Raw genomic sequence first — 27,743 nt, 5'->3', positions numbered from 1 at the left:
CCTGCTATGTAGCACTTTTATAGCCCACCAACTAGATGTCTTCAGGTCACCAGTGACTGGCCCTGACTTCCCTCCGACCATCATCCCAAAAAAGAATGAACTTTGACAAAACCAGATGAGCTCAGCCGTGACCAGATGAGTTCCGTGGTATTATCAGCAGGCAGCAATCCAACACTGCACACCGTCTTATCCTGCTCTGAGAGACTGTTACAATAGATGGAGCCAAACATCATGGACCGAATGAACTCAGCAGCTTTATAGGGATTGTTCCATGCACTAAGGAATGATATCTCTGTGTGTGTGTATATATATATAGGATAAGAGTGATAGTATATTGAAAAATGTGGGATCTGAGCATGACATGAATGGTATGGAGTAAGGGGTGGATACTATCCTGGGTTCAGCAGTAGCAGTCATTTTTCTCTTTCTTAGTAGCTGGTGCTGCGTTGTGTTTTTGACTTTCAGCCTGGGAACAGTGCTGATAACACCAATGTTTTTAGTTACTGCTCAAATGTTTACTCTGACCAAGGACTTTGTGAGTCTCATGCTCTGCCAGGGAGGAGGGGAAGCCAGGAGGAAGCAGAGACAAGACACCTGACCCAAACTAGCCAAAGGGGTATTCCATACCACAGCACGTCATGCCCAGTATTCAAACGGGGAGGATTTACCTGAAAGGGCTAGATCGCTGCTTAGGTTGGGCTGGGTATTGGTTGGCGGGTGGTGAGCGGTTATATTCTCTTCCCTTGTTATTTCCCTTATCATTATTTTGATTGGTGGTAGCAGCAGTGATTTGTGTTATACCTTAGTTACCGTACTGTTCTTATCTCAGCTCGTGGGAGTTACATTCTTTCGATTCTCCTCCTCATCCCTCAGGGAGCTGGGGGAGGAAGAAGAGGGGGGAGGGGAGGAGGAGTGAGTGAGCGGCTGCGTGGTTCTTAGCTACTGGCTGGACTTAAACCACAACACTTTCTTACAACACTAGTAATACTGATTACTCTCTATGAAACTTATTGTTATAGGATAGTAGTGTTAACACGGTTTGACTGCCATACCAACAAGTGAACTAAGCCCAGGGGATTTAGTGATGTACTAAAATAAAAAGTGAGTAGGGAGTTTAAATAGTACTTTGAAGCTTCAAAGTATGAATTTACAAACAATGAAGAAATTAAAAGAAGAATGAAGAGTTTTGATATATTTATGTATGAAGGGCTTGTCAGTCTTTTGTTACAGTTCTTAAATTCTATTCTATTGCTGACACTGGACATGGCTACATGCAGAGCTGGGAGGAGGATCCTTTATATTTAAACCATCCATTGACAATTCTGACTACGTGCATACAACATCTTTTTCTGAGTATTAATAAGGGCATGACTCTTTTTCTTTTGCCCACTGGGGCTTAGATATAACACTGACTTTTTCAAGCAATTTTATCTTCAGATATTATCATGAAGCATAAGAGCAAGGGGAATTTCCTGGTATTGCACAGCATTCAGGGCCTTTCTTGCTTATTGCTTTTTTTGTTAATGTCTGAGTTCGGATTTTCTGTGGCCCGAGTTCAAGGTGTAAGTGCCAAATGAGTATCTCTTGGGTATAGGTTGATATAGTACAAGTGTATTTCGCATTTCTATTGTTTTTTTTTTTCTGTTTCCTTACATATGGGTGCGTGTTTTGTGTCTGCATTCTGAAGGATATGTCAGTTCATATAATCTCTGGTGCTAAGGCTGGATGAACAGGACATGGCTTCCAGGATATTTTCTGGTAAAGAAACTGGGGCTTGCTCTGCACATTTGACAGCAATGTTTAGGCCCAGAAAACTGGGCCATGAATCAAAAGTACTTTTGGGGAATATTGGCTCTCCCTGTGCACTGAGTATGTCGCCTTTGCAACCCAAGGGCTGTTTGCCCTCAATTGAAGGGGGCAGTTCAGGGAGACACCTGTTAGCTGAAAATCTTAAAGGTGCTTAAAATGTGCTACTAAGAATATTCTCTCATAGTTTAAAGGTGTGGACTGCTAAATCCCAGTGTCTGTGGCCAAGTCCATCTACAGCTTTCCAGGGGAATTTTAACACCCTTGACTTTCTAAACTGGTGGTGTACTTTCCACTTCTATTCTTATGCTGCTTTATATTGTTATGTTGTTAGCTGCTGTGTTTGCAGCCAGGCATAATTTATTTTCAGTTGATGTGAAAATTGTTTTTCTGTGTTAATGCAGTGACTGGTAGAGACTTTTGAGACTTGGTCTGCAGTGCACTGTTGCTATTGCAATGGGTATTTGCAACTTACAATGTTGTCTTTAGTTCTTATTCTGCATGCAGGTACCCATTCAGGATCCAGAAAATGGCTGGCATGCTCTCTGTTGGGGTGAAGTTTGACTGCAGAAGTCTTTGTTCTGTTGAACAATGTACTATGGGACATAACTGTTCTTAGCATACCAAATGTGAGGATGCCTAGGGTGAATGCAATCTGCTGTCTGTAACAATGTAAGTTGATTATAAGTGATAGTTACTGAATAATTTCAGGATATTTCAAAGTTCACCCAAATATTACAGCTACTTATTTTGTAAGTAGGTTGTCTTATTAAATAGTGTAACCTAGAGCCAGCTCTGCAAGGAGACAAGCAGAAAAGAAGCAATTAAGCGTTTTCACTCTGGGTATCTTTCAAAACCAATATTCTCCTCCTCCTGGTATTTTAATGTCCTGTTGGTTCTCTACCCACTTTCCCTTGTTTCATGCTCAAAAGGATTCACTCTCTTCTGATTTTTAAGGGTTACTTGAAAATTCTGTGTTCTTTTATTCTTTTTTTTGTCTCTCTTCTCACTGCTGGGCACCATGTGGTCACCAGCCTTGGTGCCACTGAGGAGCAGCAGCAGTAGGAAGAGGTGTTTCTTCCAAGCTCCTACTTCCTAAAGATGTAGAAAGAGAGGGAAGGCTGAGACCAAAGATCCATTCAGCCTCATGTTTTGCCTCTGACAGTGGCCAAGAGCAGATGCCTAGGGAAGAGTGAGCACACCCCGTTACTATCCTAGTGTTCTGTCTCATGATCATCTATAGCTTGGAGTTAAGTTAGTGGTAGTGTCCTCATGTTTAACCTTGGGTACTTCCTCCAAGAATTAGCTGGCTCATGGGCGTTGTATTTGGCTACCTCTGAAGCTTCATCTGAAATGTGCAGGGTGATGATGATTCATATTGGCTGATCTCCACGTGTTAACTTTCCCTTCCTCTTTTATCACCTGTGGTGTTGACTTTCCTATACACAGAATGCAAGTGACAGCAGCGAAGTACAATACGTCTGAGGTACATTTCTTAAGAGTGGGAATAACAAGAAACATTTTAAGATGTGTATTTAGGTGTGCTTATCTGAAAATTAGCAGCTAATGGCTGAATGCCAAGCTCTGCTTGACTCCAAGCAGTAATATGATGTGATACAGTCTCTTATTACATGGCTACAAGTGGGTTTTCTCATGTCTAATGGAATATATTTCCTCCAAACCTTAAATGTGTGTCACATTCTGTAGCGCTGTGTGTTACTCTGTATACCAGGGGAGGCTATTCAGTATCGGCTGTAGGGGTAAGAGTAGTTACTGCTGCAAGTGGTGTGACTTAATCAAAACAGGTAACAATGAAAACTTGCTGGCATGTAATCTAAAGGGAGAAAAGACTTTCAATTTGTGATGGGAACATAAGAAAACTAATGGACTTCTACAGCCAGGTGCGGAATTGATGAGCCTTACTATTCTGCTACTGGAGATAACAAAATACCTGCACTGAATACAGGCAAGGTTTTCAGAGGTGATGGAAAGGCCTGAGGGCTGTGAGCCTGAAATGTTACAAAGAGACTTGCTTCCCCAGAAGGCTAATGCAGGTTTTTTTTTGAAAATGGAACCTCTTCATTTCTTGAACTATCTGACTTTGGTTACAAGAGGGGAGGGTTTCTTTCTTCTGCTTGCTCTTGAAGGTGTAAGTACAGAGGAATTTGTTTCTTTTCCAGGACTGCAGTAATTGGGAGTGGAGTTGTACCAAGCGTATGTCTTGCATGAGGTAGTTCAGTGTTCTGCTGGTTTTCGCATTTCCTGTATGTTGCTCACATGCACTTACCTGCCCTTCCATTCCAGAAAAACTCTTCCTTTTGTGCAGTAAAATTAATTTTCTAGTAAATTAAACAGCAACCACATGCAACACCACTTATTTTCATGTGTGAGAACTGCTTTCTGGAGGTAGAATTTAGGGGCATGGACAGGTAATTACACAGCTAATTTGCCTTTAAGCTCCTGGCCGCTGGAATTGCCAGCAAATTTTTGACTCCTGCATGCTTTTTTTACATTTTGGCTGTTAAATTTGTTGATCAGGGATAAACGACACTGTGAAGTGTGAGTGGATTTCATATACTGGCCATACACTTGTTCATGGCTCAGCTTATGTTTGTGATTTAGGGAAGAGTTCCCATTTCCACACTGAAGTTAAAGTTAAATGTGAACAGCCCTTTAAGTATCCTTGAGGAGCATGCAGGTTGCATTTTCATTACCATTTTAGTTGGGGTGAGGACTGAATTTCTGAGATGAATCTCCTCACTGTCCCACTTTCTGCACATTGCTGTTTACTGGGAAGCAATCTGAGTGTGTAATTAAGATTTCTTTGGAAGTAAATGAAGCAGATGTGTCACTATGGGAGTGTATCTTCTGTGCTTTAGGTGCCCTTGGGTCTTTAGCATGTGGAACCAGACCTAGTCCAATGCAAACTCACAGACATGCGTAGTAGAGGCCTCAGAACCAGCTGCCCCCATAGCCTTTTCTCCTTTTGGACTGTGCTAGGTGCTAAAGTAGACAGTTGTGCTAGTCTTAAATTTTTATGTGATGAGGGTTAAGGTTTTTTGCTTTTCAAACATCAGTGAAGTAAATAGGTAAGCCCTCTTCAGTTCCATCTACTGATCTAATACCTTATTCTCATTTTTCAGGAGTCTTAACACAATCAACCAGAAGATGGATTTGAATGTTGTTTGTGAAGCTTTTTCCTGTGTTTCCAGAACTGTCCATATTGGTATTTGTCTTCTTTAAACAATGAAGAGGGCTGTGGCATGCCTGTTTTTAAAGCCAGCTGTTTTGCAGACCCATGTGGGTGTAACTTTATTTAATTGTCTGTGTGTACGTTACACTCTTTGTACCTTCTAGATGGTGTTTAATGTCCATGACCTCTCATCTTTTTCTTACCTGGACCTCTTTCCTCCTTTTGCCCCTCCAAACTGATGATCCTCCCCTTTGCAAGAGGGAAACAAAAATGTAATGAAAAATGTCCTTTCCTGAAACAGAATTAATTTCACGTGCCTGCTTTTTTTTTTTTTTTTATGCCAGAGACCAGGCTTGCTGCCTTTTCTAGGGCAAGAGAGCTTCTCATCATTCAGCACCATAGCAAATAATAAAAGCTCAGCAGCAACAAATACTTGTAAATACCTTGCAGTCCTGTTCTCAGTTACAGAATTAGTTATGTAAATCTTGTATTAAATGAGGAAGAATCCTGATGTCTCCTAGATCATATTCTATGTGGGCATGCGTGCGTACAATTCCTTCTTGTCTAGGAGGAAAATATCTGTGCTCCTAACATGCAGGCTACATAGAGATTAGCATACTAAAGAGTATTGCTGTGTATGACGTGAAATTGGCTTTTGAGTGCTAATTGGATCTATGGGCTTTGAGAGAAGGGGTTGGAAAACTCTGGCTTCTGGTTTTCTAGGTTGCAGGTAGCAGTATGAATACAGTGGTGATGTAGGTGCCTTGGTGAAGACCTCGTGGGGGCTCCTGAGCTACATGAGTACCAGCTGATAGGGCTCAAGCTACACTGTCTGCTTTGCATTTGCTTATGCCTTTTTCCTGACTGTACATATCTTTCTGTTTTCATCTTAATATAAAGAAACAGTGTGATAAAGTGAAATGAGCACTAAGCCTGAGAACAGGAATGCCTGTGGGTGTGCTCATAATTGCTCTTGCTCCTACTGCATGAGTTTGGTCTAGTTGGTTAATTTGTCCAAGCTGGCAATAGGTGTGCTACTGCACTTAACCTCTGTGTGCACAGGCACTCATTTTCATGCTGTAACACCCATTCTGTGTGCATCTGTTGTTGGCATTTTTAATGTGACTGCTTGCTTGGAGATTATTTGGTGAAATATTATACTGTGAAGGTGGGGCTGTCAGATAATTAAATTACAGATGAAAAGGATTACTCTATAAACACTGAGATCCATCCCTCCACTGGCTCCTATGGCTGCAAATCAATTGTCAAGCATGGAGCTAAGGGGGGCCAGGGCCATATGCTGCCTTGTTCAGCAGTTCCAGCAGCCTTGCTGCCCAGCCACCTCTTTCCATAATCTCCTGCCACAGACAGACTGAAGCTGCCTTTCAGGATCCAAATCAGAAAGTGTGAGAGCCCAATTTGTGTGTTGGGTTGTTCAGCATTGTGGCTGCTGACGTTTGTAATCAGGCTTTCCTCTGCTGCTGTTTTTGCTGAGCCCTGCATGATGCCTTTGTTCATCCACTGGAATGCTTGCTGGAAAACTAGTGTCTGTGTACTGAGATTTGAAATGATTCCCAAAACCAATTTTTGAGGAGGTGGAGGTTAAGATTTTAATAATATCAGGATTATGAAAGCATATGGCTTTTTTTTTTCTTTTTTTTTTTTTTTTTTTTAATCTCATCTTCTGATCCCCTTTAGATTTAACTTGGCTTTGAACAGGACTATGTCTGGTATGGATGGATGGTGTGTGTTAAGTTAAATTGCGGTGGATGAGTGCTACCAAATTTAAGCAGGTAAAACCCCACCCCAAAATGACCACCACCAGGAAACCAAACAAGTGTGCCCCCCACCCCCCAAAACAAAAAATAAAATCCTAAACCACAATCCCTCAAAACCCTCTGCATCCCCAAGAAAACCATCCAACCAAAAAAACCCCACCAAAACTCAAAGCAAAACAATGACCCTACAAAAACATCACACAAAACCCCCACTTGTTTTTGTTTTGTTTGCTTTTTTCTTTTAGTATAATTGTCAATAAAAAGTAAAAGACCTCATATTGGATTCAGCACTTCCTATATTTGAAAGCATTTTGAGCAATGAAAATGGTTAGTCTCTGCCCAGAGGAAATGGCAGTATAAAGTGAATGGATTTGGACAGCTCAGCACAGTTCCAACTGCTTTGGGAAAGATTTAAGATAACAGATAAATGCAAGTTAATGATGTTTCAGCACAGCACTTATTTTAATTCCATATATTCCAGTTTGAGGACTTTTTTTTAAATTGGTAAATGTTTTCTCTCCTCTTGAGTTGGAATTAGTGTTACAGCTTTTAAACTGTGTCCTTCCTCCCCACTAAAGAAAATGTGAAGGTACTTTAGATACAGCATTTCTGCAAGTATTTACAGCTTCCAACTGTGCTAGCTCTTCAGCTTTGAGTTGTGGTCCTTACTGCTTTGTCAACTGTTTTCCTTAGAATGTAACATATTGAATGTCTCCTCTGGCAGCACAAATTACTTCTGAGGCAGAAAAACCAAAAATCACCTGTCTTGCATGGAGGTCTAAATGCCATCTCTAGAGTTCCCGACTTTTTGGGTCAGATGTCACTAGGTAACCTAAATGGGCTTCTCTGGCAGAGTAGGGTAAAAATGGAGTTTTGTGAGACTATTTGGAAAGAAGTAAATGAAAGTCATTAGCAGGGACAGGTATTCCAGGTGAGGCCCAGGAAGAAGCAGCATATTGACTGTTGCATTTCATTGCCTTTTTTTTTTCTTCTCCTAACCTTTTTATTCTCAGCTATTTTTGGGGCTTATCAAAAGTAGTTGTTTTGATACAGCCTTTTATCTTCAACTGTCAGTCAGTGGTAGGGAAGGGAAATAGAGATGGAGTTGTTTGACACTCAGAGGAATCTAAAACATGATCTTTACTGTTACCTCTGTGTTTGCTAGATGTTTGTTCTGTTTGGACCAGTGGTGCCACAGTTCTCTGCCTGCCAAGGGCTGCTCTGTTTGACAAACTAGCCTTCTGCTTTGCACAGCTGGGAAAGGTTTATATGGCTTATCCTTTCCCCTCTGCCTGTTGTATGCCTTGCTTTACCTTCCAGTAGCATACCTGTCCCCGTGACTGGGAAGCAGTGGTGCACAGTGGGATCTGTGCTGTCAAGAGCTGGCAGTGGTGTTTTAAATTCTAATTAGTACTGCATAGGGAGCATGGTTACTGCCTTACAAGCTCCCACTGTAGTTTATGGTCTCTTCTTCTCTTACTGTAGCAGGAATAATCTACAGAAACACTTACAGTAAATTCCCATGGCTCATTTTGGCAGAGAATTGAAATGGCTTGTGTGCTTTGGTGGAAGAGGTCTTCAAAAGGGTGGTACAATGCTTTATTCCCAATAGCCCAAGAGATGGCAAGAGAGGCAATTCTACCTGTTGTGTTTGACTTAGCAGAAAGACATGGCAAAGGAAGAAGACCTTCCTTCTTACGAGGCAGTTCAGTGAAGTTTTTCCAAACCAGTTATCTTTGGGCAGTGATCAGATGATGTGCTGACTATCTGCAGTGATACAGTGTTTTATATGGTGAAGTACTGTTCTCTTACTATCCTTGTCTTTTTAGATAAGGCCTTCTGTCTGCTGTTTTCAGATCTGAACTAGCCAGTTACTATGTAGTTATCCAAAGCAATATCGTTCAAACGCTTCTGCTGGGCAGAACAGATCAGATTGGACTCGATAGACGTTAATCTGGCCCAGTTGGGCCAGATGTGGCTGGTGTGTTTTGTGTATTTAGGGTAGGAGTGATGGTGGCTTTTTTTGGTGGGTTGTGTTTGTGGTTCTTTTTTTTAAAGAGTAGGGGAGAAGCATGGAAAATCTATTTAGTTTTAATGCTGAGCTCAGGTGGTTATCTCCCTAGGTGTCAACTATAACCAGCAGTGGGAGAGAAGTTTTTTCAGAGAGCTTTTGTCCGTTGGTGACAGATCAAGCCATATAAGGTAGCAAACATCTAACAGTTGTATACAAGAACTCCTGGAAATGGAAAGATGCACCATAGCATAACTGAACTGCTTGGCTAATCTAGTGGCCTTCTATGATGGAGTGACTGCTTTGGTGAATAAGGAAAGAGCAACTGATGTCATCTACCTTGACTCTTGTAAGGCTTTTAGCACAGTCCTTGTCACTGAATTGGAGAGAGAAGGGTTTGATAGATGGACTACTTGAAGGATAAGGAGCTGGCTGCATCTAAAGAGTTGCCCGTAATGGCTCAGTGTCTAAATGGTGATGAGAAAAAGCTATGTCCCTCACGGGTCTGTATTAAAACTGATACTGTTCAGTGTCATCATTAATGACACAGACAGTGGGGATGAATGCACTATCAGTAAGTTTGTGGGCAACACCAACCTGAATGGTGCAGTTGATTTGATAAAATGAAGGGATGCCATCCAGAGAGACCCATTGAGGAGTGGGCCCATATGAACCTCATGAGGTTCAACAAGGCCAAGTCCTTCACCTGGATCAGGGCAATCCCCTATATCAGTGCAGTCTGGGGGATGAAGGGATTGAGAGGAGCCCTGTGGAGAAGGACTGAGGATACTGGGGAATACAAAAATGGACTTGAGCTAGCAGTGTATGCTCACAAACCAGAAAGCCAACCATACGCTGGGCCACGTCAAAAGACGTGTGACCAGATCAAGGGATGTGATTCTGCCCCTCTGCTCTGGTGAGAACCCACCTGCATCCAGCTCTGGGGCCCCCAGCACAAGAAAGGCATGGATCTGCTAGAGAGGGTCCAAAGGAGGGCTGGAACACCTCTTCAATGAGGGTGAGAGAGTTGGCAGTGTTTAAGCCTGGAGAGAGCTGAGGAGACCATATTATGGCCTTTTGACACTTAAATGGATCTTACAAGAAAGACGGAGACTTTTACCAAGGCTCATAATGACAGGACAAGGGACAACAGTTTTAAACTGAAAGAGGGTAGGTTTAGTTTGAACATAAGGAAGAAACTCTTTACTATGTGAGTGGTGAGGCACTGGCACAGGGTGCCCAGAGGAGCTGTGGCTGCCCCGTTCCTGGCACTGTTCCAGGCCTTTGAGCTTTGACCTTTGGGCTTTGAGCAACCTGGTCTAGTGGGAGGTGTCCCTGCCTACGGCAAAGCGGCTGGCACTAGGTGATCTTTAAGGTCCCTTCAAACCCAAACCATTCTGTGGTTCTCTGATAATTAAGAACTGCGTCCTTGTGAAAGCCTTGTGGTTTGCTTAGGTGTATTTGAAATCCCTTTTCTTGGGGGTAGTGGGTGAGGGGTGAATGGGGAAGACAGTAGGTCATTCCTGTGCTGCAAAATATGTTGCTTTAACCTTCACATGTGAATCTTAATCTGCATGGTATAGATGGAGTCCAGCAGGAAAGGTGGTTGTGTTTTCACCCAGTGCTGGAGATACAGCTTTTCTGAGGTATCTCAGATGGTTTTGGAGATTAGAGCAATCCAGCAGCCTTGCAGTTTGATAGCATTTCTGAGGCTTCACTTGAGATGCAGGATGCGTTTCTTCATCCTGATAGAGATAATGGGTTTTAAGCAATTACACCCAGGCTAATTCCTTTTGATAAGAGCTCTACATTATCTAAAAAAAGAATCCTAACCGCCTGGGAAAGAACAATGTAAATGTCTCTCTCATGGACTGTTTCATTCGTTCTTCTCTGATATCTTCAGATGATATGCCACAGATCTTTCAGGCCTGAAAAATCTATCAGTCTTTTTTTAGGTAGGGAGTATTGCAGTCAGGGAAATGTAATAGTACTGTTGGCTTGCAAGGTGTGGAGGGAGCCCTGCTACTTCAGACGAATCGGGACTACTTATGGGGATTGCAGCTTCAACATAAGGAAATGAATTTTGTCTCTCTTTAAGGAGCCCTTGTTGCCTCCCTGTGCAGGCTGTCTGGGTGTCTGCTGATTAGGGAGATGTAGTTTTGTAATTTGCAAATAATATCAAAAGCCTACCATCTTATTTAGCACAGATTCTACCCTCTACTCTGTGTTTGCACTGGAAAGAAGAGTATGTTATTGTTGTGTGTTAACCAGACATTTTAAGAGATCTCATTTATTTAGATTTTTTTTTTTCCTTTTCTTTTTGAGTCCAGTAAAGAAATTTCAAGTTAGCTGCATTTCTGATACTGAAATTTCTTTTATTCTGCTTAATCTCTGATTTTTCCTCTCATACAGTGTAGGATAGAAAATTTAATTGATTGTATTTAAAAAGGGGAGGAAATCACAAAGCAACATGCTGTTTGTGTAAATGTGCCACTTCTGGGAAAATCATGGTTTTTATATATATGTCTATAAAAAGTATATATATATCTATAAAAAGTATATATATATCTATAAAAAAAGTTAGCATTATTGAAAGGTTTTCAAACATTGTGGGCATATTTGCTGTAACTTGCTCTTTCCCTCCTAGATAGTCGTAGATGGCATTCTTGATGTGCAGCTGCCTGATGAGAATTGGAGCTGGGAGGAGAGGCAAGGGGAAAAGGGAAAGATTGGAGATCAGGATTATAACGTCCTGTGCTGATATACTTTGGTTCTCCTTTCCCAGAGAAGAGCCTGTGAATGTGTGGCATGTGCCTGTTCCTTCACCTGCCTGCTGGCTAGGGAAAGTCCCTCCCAGGTGAAACCTGATCAGTTCTTTTTCAAAGGAGGATTTGTGTGGATGTGTGTCTGGTGGGACAAAACAAGATGCAAAATCAAAATATTTCTTTTTTTCTCCCCTCCACTTGTAAAATAGCTTAGTGTGTCTCAAACCATGTAGTTAAGTAGTGCAGGACAGGAGTTGGGAGATTTGGGATTTTTCTGGAAATAGGAGGCAGAGTGCACAGCTTTAATGGTGGGGAATTCATTGCTTATTCTCCTATGTGGCCCTAGAAGGGTTGTCCCTGCTCAACCCCTTCATTTACACAGTGCTGCAGCAAAGTGGTGCCTAGATTGAAAATAAAGGAAGGGGTTCAGGGAGAGAAAAGTCATTACCACCACTTGCTAAGTTGGCTGCGGTATCTTTTTCCTGTCATAAACTGTTGTGAATTTGAAAGGACTGCTGTGTTTCCTTCCCAGATATGGTAAAGTTTAGTCGGCAAATGAAACAACCTTTTGTTCAGAATGCTCTTTTGAGATAAAAGGCATCAGCAAAGTTGTTGCTGTGTCTCCTGTGACTGCCTTGGTTGAGGAGCTGGACTGTGTGTTCTAAGACTTTCTGATGCAGAGACTCAAGTGCTTAGTCTGAGCCAATTTACTCATCCCTCAGCTCTTACATTTTGGCTTTGACTGGCTTCCTACTGCATGTCACATTGCATTCTCCTTTGGCTGGCGGATGTAGAGAGCCAACCTGCCCCTCTGGGCTGCTAAGAGAACTTGTTTGCTTATTAGAGCTGTCTAGTGCAAGGTGGAGGAAGCACCTTGTGTAAGAGAGTGTTGAAGCAGAAGCGTGTTCTTTGCAATGACAATACCTTCTCAGCCTTGTAAGCAACAACTCCACAGATACTTCTCATCTTGTTCTTTCATGAATGATACATTGGTGCAAAACCTGTGTGAAGATGAGGCTCTTGAAAGACTTTTCTCATCTATAGCAATGACCCTAATGCAAGAGGAAATCCTCACCAGCCCTTTTCTTGAGGAATTGTATTGCTTGTTGAGAGTTTAAACAGATCACTTGTTCTGCACAGTTTTGCTGGCTTGTTTGCTTGATTTTCCTAAAAATGACAGGTTGCTATTTAATGTACTCAGATTGACTTCACAACCTATCTATTCAGTCATCTGCTTTCCGTGATCTCCTTTTTGAAAGGATTTCATTTAATGACAGCAATGAGATGGTGCATCTAGGTGTTGAGATAAATTAATATAAGCACTTCATGGACCATTGCTAGGGAACAAACAGTAGCTCCAAACTGCCTAAGTTGTGTCTTGGCTCTCTTGCCACTGTATTATTGAAATGGCAGACCCCAGTTTATTAAGTTGAGCCATACTTTGCCTGTGTTCCTGGTAGATTATTTCATGCATTTCCTTGGCAGAATCCTCTAATTGAATTGCTTGACAAACAGCCATGACAGCTCTGTGGTTGCTCTACTTTCTGTGTGTTTTTGGCCTAACCCTGCAAAAGGACCAGTGTTGCCTGGTAGTCCTGTCACCTAATGAGTCCAAGGAACAAATCCTATCCCTTGTGTTTGTGTGCTGGCATCCTTACAGGAGCTCAATTATCTTTTGTTTTGGAAAACAAAATTGTGATTTCATCTGGTGGTCTGGTTAAGTTTTGTATTGGGGCTTTTAATCTCGTGCTCAGGTAGATTTGATATCCAGCATTGCAGGTTATGATACAGAGCCAGTTACGGAGTTCCTGCTAAATACACATCTTTGATGGTCTCCGTGATACTGAAAAATACTGAATTGTCAAAGTTTTGTTGTTTTCTGTCACTAGTGTGTCACTGTTCTGTCCTGCTCCATCTGTTTCTACCATTAAATGGGATTCAAATGAAATCACTAAGAACATGTCACCTTATATTTACAGTGAAATATATTAGATGTCATGGGAAATAAATGTTTCCAACTAATTTACAGCATTTGTAGCTCTTGCATGCTTGAATGCTGAACCTGGATTGCTTTGGGAGGATTGAGAGAGTGTATGTGAGTAAAATGGAGCACTGCAAGAATAAAACACTTGTAAAAGCTTCTCACTTTTTTTTTTTTGCCAGAGTAATATGGAGCTCAGCTCTTGCCAAGATCAGTGTCTGTAGCTCTGTGCCTTCCACTACAGTTACATGAAATGTTAATCCCTAATGCACTGCAAAGAACATATGTCCTGGGTTCAGCAGTAGCAGTCATTTTTTTTCTCCTTCTTAGTAGCTGGTGCAGTGCTGTGGTTTTGACTTTTGGCCTAGGAACAGCGCTGATAACACCGATGTTTTTAGTTACTGCTCAAATGTTTAGCCTGACCAAGGACTTTGTGAGTCTTATGCTCTGCCAGGGAGGAGGGGAAGCCAGGAGGAAGCAGAGACAGGACACCTGACCCAGACTAGCCAAAGAGGTATTCCATACCACAGCAGGTCATGCCCAGGAGGTAACTGGGAGTTACCCGGAAGGGCTGACTCACTGCTTGGTTGGGCTAGATATTATCAGTCGGCAGGTGGTATTGTATTCTCTTGTTGTTTCCCTTATCATTATTATTGGTGCTAGCAGTAGTGGTTTGTGTTATACCTTAGTTACTGGACTGTTCTTATCTCAGCTCGTGGGAGTTACATTCTTTTCATTCTCCTCCCCGTCTCTCCGGGAGGGGGGAAGAAAGGGCGGGTGGGGGGGAGTGGACTGCGTGGCTAGCTTGATGACAGGGTTTAAACCACGACAGCATAACACCCTGTTCAGTACCTAGGGATGCTCTTGCTGTTCACTGTTGCAGCACAAAAGACAGAACCCTGAATTCAAGCTTGCTGGATACTGAGTGTCCTGGGTTGCCTAGAAATGCAGCTCACCCTTTGGAGTGTCTGCCCTGCACATGCTCCTCCTTACCTTTAGTCATGGCACAGGAGGTGCTCTGCAGTTAAGTTCTCATTCTCTTACATTGTGATGCTGAATCTGCGCCTGCCTTAGAAGAATCCTGATTAATCTTATCAGTAACAAATGTTATTGCTTGTAAAGAATAAAAGTATAACTGCTACAAGCTGTCCCTCTTCTCTTCTGCAGCCTGTTCCTCTACCCTCCTTCCAACTTTGTGTTAAACTGGAATTCCTTGTGCAACTGTGCTGTGAGAAGGGGAATAGTTGTTGCTTCACAGCAATAGGCTACAGACTCTGAACAGATCAATTGAGGAGTCCCTGTGCCCCCATCTTTCCTTTTGGCCTGTCTTCTCTTATGCAGGTGCTAATCACCCGCTACCTTCATTTACTGTCAAATGGTCTTTAGTGACCTTGGAAGAAGAGAAACTGAGCTGTCAGTGCTAATCTCAAACACAAATGTGCAGCCCTTGCCACATTAGTCATGCCTTTGTGACCTCTAGGTTGGATTAGTGCAGTGGTGGTAGGTAGGTGGTAGGCGGTATGTGGGTCTACAGCTAAAGATACATGCAGAACAGTGTTATCTACTTGTTTTAGTGTCACAGGAGAGTATTTTCTAGAGAGATGTCAGTGTTTGAGAGGTGCCCTCAGTCCGGATCCTGAGCTGACTTCTCACGGCGGTCTGCTGGAAGCTGGTTTGGCTGTCAGGCAGTGCTTTAAAGCTTACCTGCTGCTCTAAGAGGGTAAGTTGAAAGACTGAATAGGGCTGCAACTTCAGACCTAGTAAGAAAATACATCTAGAGTCCTGCAGCTTTATTTTTTGTTGGTGTCCTGGGTTCAGCAGTAGCAGTCAGTTTTTCTCCTTCTTAGTAGCTGTTGCAGCACTGTGTTTCTGACTTTTGGCCTGGGAACAGCTGATAACACTGATGTTTAGACTGACCAAGGACTTTGTGAGTCTCATGCTCTGCCAGGGAGGAGGAGGGGCCGGGAGGAAGCAGGGACAGGACGCCTGACCCAAACTAGCCAAAGAGGTATTCCATACCACAGCACGTCATGCCGGGGGATGTAACTGGGAGGTACCCGGAAGGGCATGTCCTCTTTTCGGTCGGGCTCTTTTCCGGCGAGCGGTATCATATTTTCTTCCCTTGTTATTTCTCTTATCATTATTATTATTGGTGGCAGCAGTAGTGATTTGTGTTATACCTGAGTTACTGGACTGTTTTTATCTCAACCCGTGGGAGTTACATTCTTTTGATTCTCCTCCCCATCCCTCTGGGGAGTGTGGGGGGGAAGTAGACTGCGTGGTTCTAATTTACAGCCGGGGCTTAAACCACGACAGTTCTTTTTGGCGCCCAACATGGGGCACGAAGGGTTGAGATAACGACAGATCTGACTGAGGCATAATGCTGATTTATTGGCTCTCAAAGTTGTTTCTCTTGATGCCACAGTTTCAGTATGCTGTAGCTTACTTAGAGCCGGTATTTGCTGTGTTAGTGTTTATCAAGTGTGGGCCTTGGGCTAAGGTTCTTGTTTCATTGTATTTTATGGTAATGGCTTGTAATACGGGCGGGCTCCGGCAGCAGGGCGGGATGGACGTGGCCGTGGACTTGTACCTGCCCGTCCCGCTGCTCTTCACCGTCCTGGCCCTCGTCCTCGCCTCCGTCTTTGTGAGGCTGCGGGGAGCTGAGGGGGAGCGGCCCCGGGAGCTGGCGGCGGCCGAAGCGGCCCGGGAGAGGGGCCCCGGGGACCAAGCGGCGGCGGGAGCGGGGCCGGAGGCCGGGAAGGAGGCGGCTGCCGAGCAGCGGGAGGAGGCGGCGGCGGAGCCGAGCCCCACGGCCGAGCCCAGCCCCGCGGCGGCCGAGAGCATCCCCCAGCAGCCGTCCGCCGAGCCCCGTGAGCCTGAGCCGCAGGAGGATGCAGGAGACCCCGCAGCACTTTCCAGCAAGGCAGAGGAAGATCTGGACTCAGAAAAAGAGAAGCTGGTGGTGAGAGAGCCTTCAAGCACAACAGCTACACCAGCCCCAGTGACAAGTACAGCAGCATCATTTGAGAGTTCTGAAGGTTTTGAATGGCCTTTGGGTACCCTTGGAACCTGCCTGCTGATTGTGATGGGGATCACCATGTTGGCACACACACAGAGTGTGTTCTACCCACGACCATTTTGTCTGATCCTGAGAGTTAAGCAGAGTCAGGTTTGGGTCTTGTCTGGGTTTAGACAATACAGGGGGACCGAGAGGTTTTCCCCAAGGCTGGACAGCCATGAGTGTCATGGTGTATGGGACAGCATGGGCGAGTATCTAGTTCACTGGGCCCCTCCAGTGCTTTGGAAGCGTCGGAGATGGAAGGCAGCTGCATGGAGTCCCCAACAACAAGTTGCAGAGACTGCTGCAGGGGAGGGTGAATTATTTTGAGCCTGATGGGCCCATGACACTTCAGGCCATCAGGGCAGAGATGCAACATAGAGATGGACTCATGATCGAGGGGTGGACTTTGCAATGGGCCTCTCCTGCCCTGAAAGACTGTTACAAGAGATGGAGCCCAACATCATGGACCGGATGGACTCAGCAGCTTTATAGGGATTGGTCCATGCACTAAGATAACAATGCACTGAGATGAGAGTGAGGGTATATGGAAGATGTGGGATCTGAGCATGACGTGAATGGTATGGAATAAGGGGTGGATACTGTCCTGGGTTCAGCAGTAGCAGTCAGTTTTTCTCCTTCTTAGTAGCTGCTGGAGCACTGTGTTTCTGACTTTTGGCCTGGGAACAGCTGATAACACTGATGTTTAGACTGACCAAGGACTTTGTGAGTCTCATGCTCTGCCAGGGAGGAGGAGGGGCCAGGAGGAAGCAGGGACAGGACGCCTGACCCAAACTAGCCAAAGAGGTATTCCATACCACAGCACGTCATGCCGGGGGATGTAACTGGGAGCTACCCGGAAGGGCACATCCTCTTTTCGGTCGGGCTCTTTTCCGGCGAGTGGTATCATATTTTCTTCCCTTGTTATTTCTCTTATCATTATTATTATTGGTGGCAGCAGCAGCGATTTGTGTTATACCTGAGTTACTGGACTGTTTTTATCTCAACCCGTGGGAGTTACATTCTTTTGATTCTCCTCCCCATCCCTCTGGGGAGTGTGGGGGGGAAGTAGACTGCGTGGTTCTAATTTACAGCCAGGGCTTAAACCACGACAGTTGGTTATTTTTGTGTACCAATGATTTTACTATATGGTGCTTGTGTTCAGAGAGATGGACTTCGAGACATCTGATTGTGGAACATTACATAGTTGGAGGTTTTCTGCTCTGATCTACATATGAATGGTGCAGAGAAGTCCACCTTCCTTATTAGGACTAGTCAATCACTTGGTCAGGTACATAATAACCATCTTCTGGGAGGGATATAATGGGTAAGAGATTAACCGCAGTCTGCATTACAAGTAAGTTTCATGAAGTATTCAGATTGAATACAGAAGGTCATGGCAATGACGAAATTGGAATGGTATGACTGTTATGTTATGGTGTCCCTGCCACGGGATTGGAACTTGATGATCTTCAGGTCTTTTCCAACCTTGACTATTCTATGATTCTGTGATTCTATGATTCTATGACTGAGCCTGTACATGTGAACAGCCTGCAAAGCAAAGAGTTAGGAACCGGGGAGGTAAAGCCAGTGTCAGTCCTTGGTTCAGCTGTTTGCTGAGCAGTAACTGGCGATAAAAATACACTTTTTAGTTACGCTTCATAACAGGTTCCCCTGTTATGGAGTGGTTTCTGTCCATGAGACTAACTTCTTTTCCACACCTGGATACCTATTGGTGTGATGGTCCTAAGCCTGTGAGTGGGGTCTTAATCTGCAGCAAGAAGACGTACAGAGTGATAGGAAGGGAAAGGCTCAGCAAGTATATTGGTGTTCATGTCACTAACTGGTGGCTTTCCCAATGTAGCTGGTGAGTTAGAGCAGTTGTGGGCTGCTGAACTTTGTGTGTTGGGTGTTTTGTTTGTTTAAATTTGGCTTTGCCTCTGTGGTATCAGCTCAGCCTTTTGGTCCGACTGCTTTTGATGGCCACTGTCGTGGTTTTAGCAAGATTTGTCCTTCAGTGTTCTGGCTTCTCCTGTTCTGCCTGGCTGCTAAAATACTTTGCTATGGATACAGAGGTGGTGGGATGCAGTAGCCTGTTCATGTTTGGAGACTGAGTTTAAGCGGTAACCCTCTCATTCTGAAAAGATTTATCTGGTCGGAACTATGAACCAAATTGGTTTGCTCTTTTGGGAAGTAAGAACCTGCTAAAATCCATGCACACCTGCTGCAATTATACTCTGGTATACAGAGCCAAATCAACCAGAAAAGTCTCCTGCTGCATCTTTGCCAGGTCTTGAAGTGGATCACACTTCAAGTAACATGCTGTTCTGCCAGCTTTCTGCAGAAAACTGCTCTTGTCCTTTTAACATTGTAGCAAGACAAGGTCCATCCTGACCAGGTTCTGACGTAGTCTGAACACTGTGTGTTCCTCTGATCTGGAGGGAGCCTCCTCTGCTCATGCTGCCCTGTTCTGGACTTCCACCAAAGAGGAAATGTGTGCTAGAAACAGATGTGGTTGCACAAATCTGTTTAAGCAAACTGTGTCTGTTGAAATCTGTTCTTACAAATCAATTAGGAAGGTGAGGAAGCTCACCTGTGTTAGAGAAGCCACAACTCTTCAGGGCAGAAATGACTATGCTCGTTTTTGGAGGAAGTCAACTTACTGTGCTTGGGGCTCTCAAGCTAGGGAAGAATTAGTTTCCTACTTTGAACCCTCTACTGATGTTAGGAGAAGTCTTATAAAAATGTCTGGCAAAGTTATGCCCTCAATTTAGTAATGAAAACCACTTATTAGTGGCGTTTAAGCATCTTGTGTAGCACTTGGCTTGTAGTAGAGAAATGTTGGATCTACGGCTACTTCTCTCACTTCTTTTTATTTTTTGTTTTTCTTCCTCCTCCTTATAGTTTTCTCTCTCGCAGTATTCTGTTACTTAATGTGTTAAGTAATGAAACAAAGATTTAACTCCCTAAAAATAGTGCATTTAGGGGCTTCTGCTCCAATGAGATTACAAGTTACTGGGAAATAGTATTTTTACTACTTCTAGCTTTCTGCAGTGAGATGCCCAATCTTATTGTATGCTGTTCTGGTAATTCCTTTGTTAACTGTGTGTTTTCTCTCTATCCTCCTGCCTAGCTGTCTGCAGAGGGCGTGTTGTGAGGGTTCCCAAAGGTCCCCTTATTCGAGTCGTGGGAACGGAGGTGGAGATCCCTTGCAGCGTTAGTGACTATGATGGACCCAGTGAACAGAACTTTGACTGGGAATTCTCCCAAGAGACTGACTTCGTAAGGATAGTGAGTACCTGGGATTCTACATTCACCTCTGAGGAGTACCAAAAACGTGTAGGCTACGGGGATATCAAACTGAGACGGAGCAGCAATGATGCTGTGGAACTTGTGATTAGAAACATCCAGCCAACTGACCAAGGGAGATACAAATGCTCCACGCCCAGCACTGATGCCACCGTTCAGGGAAATTATGATGCAGAGGTCCAAGTGAAAGGTATTTCTGAAGAGTGAGGTGTGCTCTAAATTTGCTTTTGATATTGATTATAGATGTACTCTTAAGACTGTTGAACTTCTGTTGCTTATGAGCAGTGTGATTATTTTTTTTTTTTGTCTTCTTCTTGTTTCTGTTTAATTCTTCTAAAGCCAGCATCAAAAATTGGGAAGTGTGATAGCAAAGGCAAGTGAGGTGAAGAAACAAAGAGAGGCTGTTTACTATAAACATCACTTTACTTTTTTCTGTCTAGTAAATATGTAAATAAAAATGGGAAAACTAAGCAGAGGGATTTCTGAAGATGTCGGCAAATATTTAATATCTCTAAGCCTCTGGGTAGAGAGGCTAACTTCAGGTAAAAAACAGCCTGTCTTCTCTCTCATTTATAGTGTCATTTAGGGATCCTTCTGAATGAAAGAGGTAATCTTTCTTTTCCTCTTTAGCATGATGATACTTCAGTCATACCTTAACTTTGCTCTCTCATTTAGGGCTCTTCAGTAATAACTTAGGAGGCTATTTTTTTCAAGTGTCTTATCTTTTACTCCCATGAAAATCAAGATGGTTCTGGATGGGAATAGTCAAAATGATGATGTTTGGATGAGAAACTAAAGCGAGGGCAAAGATAAATGAATTTGAATGCTTGTCTTGGCTTGTTTAAAATGGAGCACTTCCTTTAATGGATTTTCAGCTGAATTTCCTTTTTCCTTGAATATATTTATGTGTGGAAGAAGGAATGATTGGCCAAGTATTCCTCTATGGTAGTTTTACTGCCTTATATCTGGACAGGTCAGTGTGAGTATTCTTTTTTTGATTGTGTTTTATGATGCTTGTGTCTTTGATCTTTTCAATAGTGATTTCCGATGGTTTATCCGTGAGTGGTTCAAAAGCACGTTCCTCAATGTCTCTCAGGCTGTCTGAGGGTGACTCCTTCAAGCTGCGCTGCTCAGCAATTACCACCTCACCAGAGCACACTCACCTGCATGTGACTTGGCAGAGGAAAAATGAATTGACTTGGTGTGATGTTCTGTCTTTGACTCATGAGGGCAAATTCCAGCCGGGCCCTGGCTATGAAGAGCGCTACCGTAATGGAGATATTCGCTTGGACACGGGGACAAATGACACGTATTGGTTATCTGTGTCCCAAGCCTCGTCGGTGGATGAGGGTGCCTACAGGTGTCTTGTGAGTGAGTGGGTAAGAGGGGCAGATAGCTCATGGCAGAAGATCCAGGAGAAGAGCGTGGAGATAGCAAGTGTGTCAATCCAGCGCACTGGTGAGTGTTACTTATGGACTGGGGTCACGCCTTGTAGCTACAGCAGTGCTGTGTCCATACTATGATACTTTGAAACCAGAAATTGGGTGAGCTGAACTAAATGAGGATGTGTTCCAGGAGAACCTAGAGTACTGTTTGGAAAGCTGGCCTGTTTACATCTGAGCTGATAGAAAATGCTTGACATTTTTTTCTAGCTTCTATTTTGGGGAGAAGGGGGATAATGGCATGGAAGCATTGACTTGAACTTCTTAGATGCCTAGAACAAGATTTTATCTCATGCTTAGTTCACTTTAGATTTTTTCTGGTTTTTTTTTTTTTTGTGTTTCTTATTGTATTTAACCCCTGAGCATCCCAAACCTTCCCTCTGCTTTCTCATTGCACAGGGCTGTCCCATGGCACTAAACAACTGCACTTCCCCTGTAAAAGTGGCTTGTGATTCAGTGACAGATATGAAGCTTTTCTGTATGTTGTTTATTAAAATATCATAAAAAGTTCAAGATAAGCAGTGATAATTTAACATGACAAATTATCCAGCGATTTTTATCACTAGCACTGGATCACTGGTCTGATTGCTCCATTGTGTTGGCAGGGGTCTAGGACAATAATGGTTCTGCTAAACACATCATTGCATGCTTGACTAAGGAGACAAAAACGTATACAGTGCTTTGCAGAAGATATCCAGATATCCCTACCCACACTGGTGTCAGCAGTGGATGCACCTAAGCACTTAATTGTATTAACATTACCACTGCTAGTTGGAGGAGGGAAAGTGAGGGGTGATGCATCTTGTCACTCAAGAGGTGGAAAAACAGGCAGTGATGGTACGTCAGAAATGTGAGATTATGACGCTGTTTTAGAAGTGTTCAGATAGTAAGGCTATCTTTTCAGTTTTGTAATCCTTTAATCACTATAGGAGGAACTCAGAACTGCTGGGTTTTTCTTGCTAGCTCATCTGGATGTAGTTTTAGTATCCTGGTGGTACTTAGACTGTGAAATCTGACAGGATCAATCTGTGTCCTCTTTTTCAGGATGTCTGTTACGCAGTAAAGCTTGCAGGTGCTTTCTGCTCAGGCAGGGCTTGCTTAATCAAGAGCTGTAATTCTCCATTTTGTCACACTTTTGAAGAACTTGGTTTAAGTAGGTGGGGCTTAATCAATGGCTAAAACCAGGAAGATAGCCAGGTGCAGTTTTTTAATGTGGTTTGGATGTGTGGTTTCCTTTGTGTTTGTTTTCTGTTTGTTAGTGAAGTATTTGTTTGCCTTCATTTTTAGTTCAGTCACTGGCAGCACTAGCACTTCGTTGGGGCATGAAGGCTTTTTTTAAAGTTATGCTAAATGGGATAGGTTATGCTCTAGCAAAATGTTGTGGGAATTTTTACCCACGCATCCTGTAGTAGGACTTTTTTACAACTGAAGTTGTAAATGCAACTTGAAGTTTTAAATGCGACAACCAGCTATGCCTGGTAGTTTCACTTCCCTCATTCTCACCTGCTGTGACCTGTAGAGTTAAATCTGTAGAAACAAAATTAAAAACCCCAAACTAAAAGATGAGTTAACATATCTAACAAAGTCATGCACAGGCTACTTGTATAACTGTGTAGTAGGGTTTTTTTTTTTTCTGTTGCTCTTCTATCTACTTGCTCATCACTTCCATCTCCTAAAATCATGATGTCTTTGGGCCCAAATTTGTTCTCATATGTCTTTTTTTAATAGTGCCTTGCACAATAGGTATATAACTGAGGCCTTTAGACATGTCTGTAACAGCAACAAAAAAAGCATTTGAGAATATATGTATGGGTAAACTCTTTTTTAGAGTTCTTCTGTATGCATACACTGCCAGATTCTGAATGCCTGTCACTGTTTCATGAAGACAGAACTTGTCTGTCATTCCTGATGATAGTCCTAGAAAGCTTTTACAAATGGGTACCTATTATATAATAGAATATGGTTTTACATAGAAGTCACCAATTTGCACCAGAGTCATGGGTGCCTGTTTAAGGCAGCAATCTGCATTCTTGCTTTTGGTCTTCATCATAGATCTGCTGGGAAGAGCCACGGCTCTAGCAGCCCTGTCTACTGGCCTCAGTTGAGACTTTAAGAGCAACTGCATTACAAACTGTGGGAGCGGTGCTGTGCTGAGATTCAAATCTAATCTTTAGGCAGTGTAGAATGACGGAATGAGCAAGTGAAGACATGTGGTAACCTGGTGAACTGATTTGCATTGAGCTTTACAAACAACACATACAGCACCCCTGATTCACCTCTAACCAGTAAATAAGGCCAGCTTTTCTACTTCTGGTCTTGAAACTTTCGTTCCATGGGTTTCTTTTAACAAGCTGTGGCTAGCCTGATAACCTGCAGAATGCAGAAGGTTCCGTTTGAATGCTGGCTAATGACCATATGTGCTGGCCATAAAAATACTGGCCAGTGGAGGAGTTTAAATGTATTTTAAGTGGCTATTGGCATTGCTTTAAAGTCTACAGTGAGTGTTGGTCAGAGCAGTAAGTGGAGGAGTTGGCAGTATAAAGAGTTATTGCTGCCTTCTGTTTGCTTTTGTTTCGTGTCTCTGCAACACACCTGAGATCATGCAGCTCAATGTCCTGCAGACATCTGAAGGTAGGGCTACTGGGCAGTTTCAGAAGCTTCTGTAATAGAATAGGAAGTCCTGAATAGGTTACAGTGGGCTTTAAAAACAAAATAATTTTTTGTTTGAATTTTTATCTCTTCATTTCTAAGCTCTAGGTGTGGTCATCTCAACAAGCAATGTGTCTGTGACTGAAAGAGATTCCCTGGATCTTACATGCAACATCACAACAGATCGGAGTGGTATTTTCCAAGCAGAGGTGATGTGGTATTTTTCTGCATCACCTGATGCTACCTTGTCAGATGCTCAGGTTTTGCTGAGCATGGACCATGATTCTGTTGTCAGTGATTCAACTCTCATCAGCCTGAGCCATGTTGATAGGAACTCCTATCGCCTGTTGGTACGTGATGTGGATGTGGGAGACTCTGGCTACTACTTCTGCCAAGCAGCTGTCTGGGTGCCACTGCATAACGGGAGTTGGCATAAGGTGGTGGAGAGAACATCTGCACCAGTCAGTGTGGTGGTGACAGCATTAGGTGAGTGATTCTGCTTTCAGAGTTCATGGGTAATGTATCACTCATTCCTTGGTCCTGTCTTGATCCTGCAAGAGAGGATCTTGCAGAAACTCTTCTGCACAAGTTTCTCTCTTGTTTGCACCTATTATCTATGTAAAGTATCTCTCTCACATATAAAAATACTGATGCTACAGGGTTTTGCATTTGTACATTATAGGTCTTATGGCACATCCCACTTAGGCATTCCACTTTCTGGTGTCAACAGTCTGCGGCTGGGATATAGAACTTAAAAGCCTGCCTTGTTTTCTAGGGCCTGAAGCTGCCTTTGTTGTCATGTTGTCCCCTTCCACTTCCCTCATACCATTAGCAGGGCTATGATCCAGCAAGACATTCTTTCTGAGCTCTGAAAGCAGTGGTATCAGATGCTTTCTCTTTTCACAAGTCATATTATAAAAACTATTTATAATAGAAACTTGATAATGAGAGCTTTCAAAGTTGCTGGGTTTTGTTTTGTTGTTTTAAGGGAGACACACATCCTATTGGTGGATTTAGAATAAATTTTATACTGTTTTATTCTTCTCCCTTGATAAACAAGTAAATTTTATGAGATCATGTCACAAAGCTGTTGAGTAGTGTGACTGAGTGAGAGAGACCTAGCTGGTGGCTAACTTAATGCTAGTGGTATTGATTAGCACAGTGGCCACTAAAACAGATTTTCCTGTGGTATTTAGTGTCCTTCTCAGTGTGGTGCATTTTTCATCTTGTAGTCTTAGAGGTAAGTGGTTTTTTAGCCTTTTGGACAAGAAAAGGATTATCTGTGCACTTGAAGTTATGGGTTCCATACATTAGTTCAGCATTTCTGCAGCAAGTTCCTATAATTCACCAGTGGGATGGGGGAAGCTACTTAAACATAAACTTGATGATCTCTTTATTTTATCCTTTCTTTATCTCCCAATTATTCTTCGCAGTTTTCCTTTCTTACAGCTCTAATGCTGTCAATGTCCACATTGTTTTGCAAGGCACTGGTTAGAAGCAGCCGTGTTTAACAGCTGTCTATTTAAGGCTTGTTGACTAGGTGAGGAACAGAAGCTGTAAAAGAGATTCAACAGGCTTAGCTGATCTACCTGGCCTACAAGAGCAGCCTGACAGTATCTTTTCCTATACTCCTTTCCCAAGACAAATCTGTTTTGGAGATCCACTGTTTCATATGCATACTGCAGATTGTAAAGCAAAAGCTCTGTATTATCCCAGCTGAACTCTGTTTATGCAAATATCCTTAAAAGTTGCTTGGGAGAAATACTAAAAATTAAACTCCAGCAAAATTTCTAAAAAGCCTGTTATTTTAGAGATGGGTCTAGGTGTGTCAGCCTACCCATCCTCTCTCCTAGCTTAATTCTGGAGAGAGAATAGCTTCAATTTAGAAGCAGTGAAACTCAAGATTATGTTGCAGGATGCTGTAGGTAAGGTTTCTGTGCCTGCTAAAATTGGCAAACTATTGGTTGTGTTGGAAACATCAATGAGCGTAGATGGGAGCTGGGGGAGAACTGGCAGAGCTGTAGTGCTTGGTGCTTGTTCCCAGGTTTGACTCGATGCAAGTATCCAGACTTAAACCCTCTCAATGTACCTGTTCAGAGCCTCTTGTCACCAGAAACTGGTGGTGCTGTCCGGTTACAAAGGCAGAGTTCCTCCAACATAAATGTACTGAATGAGCCCAATATATAGAGAGTCTGCTCTGAAGTCTGGTTTTCAGAAGTAAATAGCTGCATCAAAAGGTTAAAACACAGCAACCATTACTTTAAATTTTGCATTTTACCATTGTAAAGAGCAGTTGAGCTGTGACTGTTTCCATGTATACTTGCAATGTGTGCTAGAAGTGCTCAAGTGATGAATGTCTCCTTTTCCTGTCCTCATTAAGCCATTCAAATTGCATATTAAATTTGTGAGTGTTCCATTCTTCCCCCACTTGCATGCACGCTTATGCATGCACACGTGTTCACGTATGCACAGGTGCACTGCACACTCATGTACTCTCTTGTAATTAATTAGTGCCTGTACCTCTAGAACTATTTCTTACACTCACCATTCCAATTTCATATTATTTGGAGCAGGAGAGAATAAAATCTGCTCTTCAGCAGTTGCTTGGTTGTTAGGGCAAGGGAAAGTAGAATAAATTTTCAGCATTTGAGGTTTTCAACTGCATACAGAATTCACCAACTCCTCCTTAATGGACGTTAAGAGCTGCTGGAGTATTAAGTCATTGAACTATCAGTGAGGCTGTTCTTTGACAGCTGGCAGAGCAGAGGAATGAGGTTTATCTAGCCAGCCTTTTATTCTTTCTAAATCCTCTGGTTGAGTGTCAGGGTGAAGCGCCTAGCTGGAGTGGTGCTGTCAGAGCCAAAACTCTCTTAGTGGTCCTTCTCCTGCCTGCAAATAAACCAAACCTGAAGTGATATTCTGAGAAAGCGAGTTTCTTGCAGCTTTTTCCTTGTGTTCCTGTCTAGAGAAGAGTTTCTGCTTTCATAGTGTTTGCTGCTCTGAAAACATTAATTGGTATTGAATGCCTTCTTTTTTGGGGGGAAAGGAAGGTGAGGGGGAGTGATAAGAAAATTGCAGAGCATGAGCAATATATCATGAGGCCCTGGAGAAGAACAGTGTTTTTGAATGAGACAGGAAGAGTAGTGTAGCTGTAGGATCTATGGGGGCTTAAAAGTGGGGTTTGGTCACCATTAATAATCTATGCCTTGGTTGCATAGATTTTTATTTTGCCTTCCTTACACTGAAAATGTGCATAAATTAGCACTATTTTCACTGGTGATACATACTACAGACTTCTGTAAAGAGTAATTTTATGTTTTTAATACTGCAGATACTCAGCATCTCCTGTGTCTGGTGTGTATTAATGCCCTTGTTCTTGCTGGATGCAAGGACACTGCATGCAGAACGCTTAATGATGAGAAATCTTTTCTGCAAGCAGCCAGCTTGCTTGAGACACTTGTTTTTATTCTTTGCATCTGAAGTCCGAAAGTGTGTGTGCACACACAATTTGCACAGCAGTTCTATTAAGATGCTTTATTATCTTGGCTCATTGGTGAGCTAAGCCTAAGTTTTAGCCTTGGATTGCAGTCTCTGTCCCAATTATAGCTTCAGTTAATTGTTTCTAGGAGGGCAAAATGCCAAGTAAAACATAAAGCAAGAAATAAATATAGAGCACTGAACACAATGTAAAAGCCACGTGATGAGTGCTGGCCAAACAGTTGGAAATTTAGTATTTTTTTTCTGAATTATA

At 42.9% G+C, this 27,743-nt stretch overlaps 1 protein-coding gene across 1 annotated transcript in view; it reads left to right on the top strand.

Annotated features, from left to right (window-relative positions):
• PTGFRN (prostaglandin F2 receptor inhibitor) overlaps window positions 1-27,743 on the top strand; it is a gene marked incomplete at both ends in the record, with an annotated part of 71,535 nt that overhangs the window by 15,476 nt on the left and 28,316 nt on the right. Inside the window, 3 exons of the mRNA XM_080613737.1 lie at window positions 19,726-20,091; window positions 20,940-21,359; window positions 24,101-24,478. Coding sequence (XP_080469863.1) covers window positions 19,726-20,091; window positions 20,940-21,359; window positions 24,101-24,478 — 1,164 coding nt within the window. The remainder of the gene's footprint in view (window positions 1-19,725; window positions 20,092-20,939; window positions 21,360-24,100; window positions 24,479-27,743) is intronic.

This window comes from Psittacula echo (genome assembly GCF_963264785.1).
Source record: "Psittacula echo genome assembly, chromosome: 3".
NCBI classification, from domain to species: domain Eukaryota; kingdom Metazoa; phylum Chordata; class Aves; order Psittaciformes; family Psittacidae; genus Psittacula; species Psittacula echo.
Note: the sequence above shows the minus strand (reverse complement) of the source record. Positions and strands in the feature narration are given on the sequence as shown.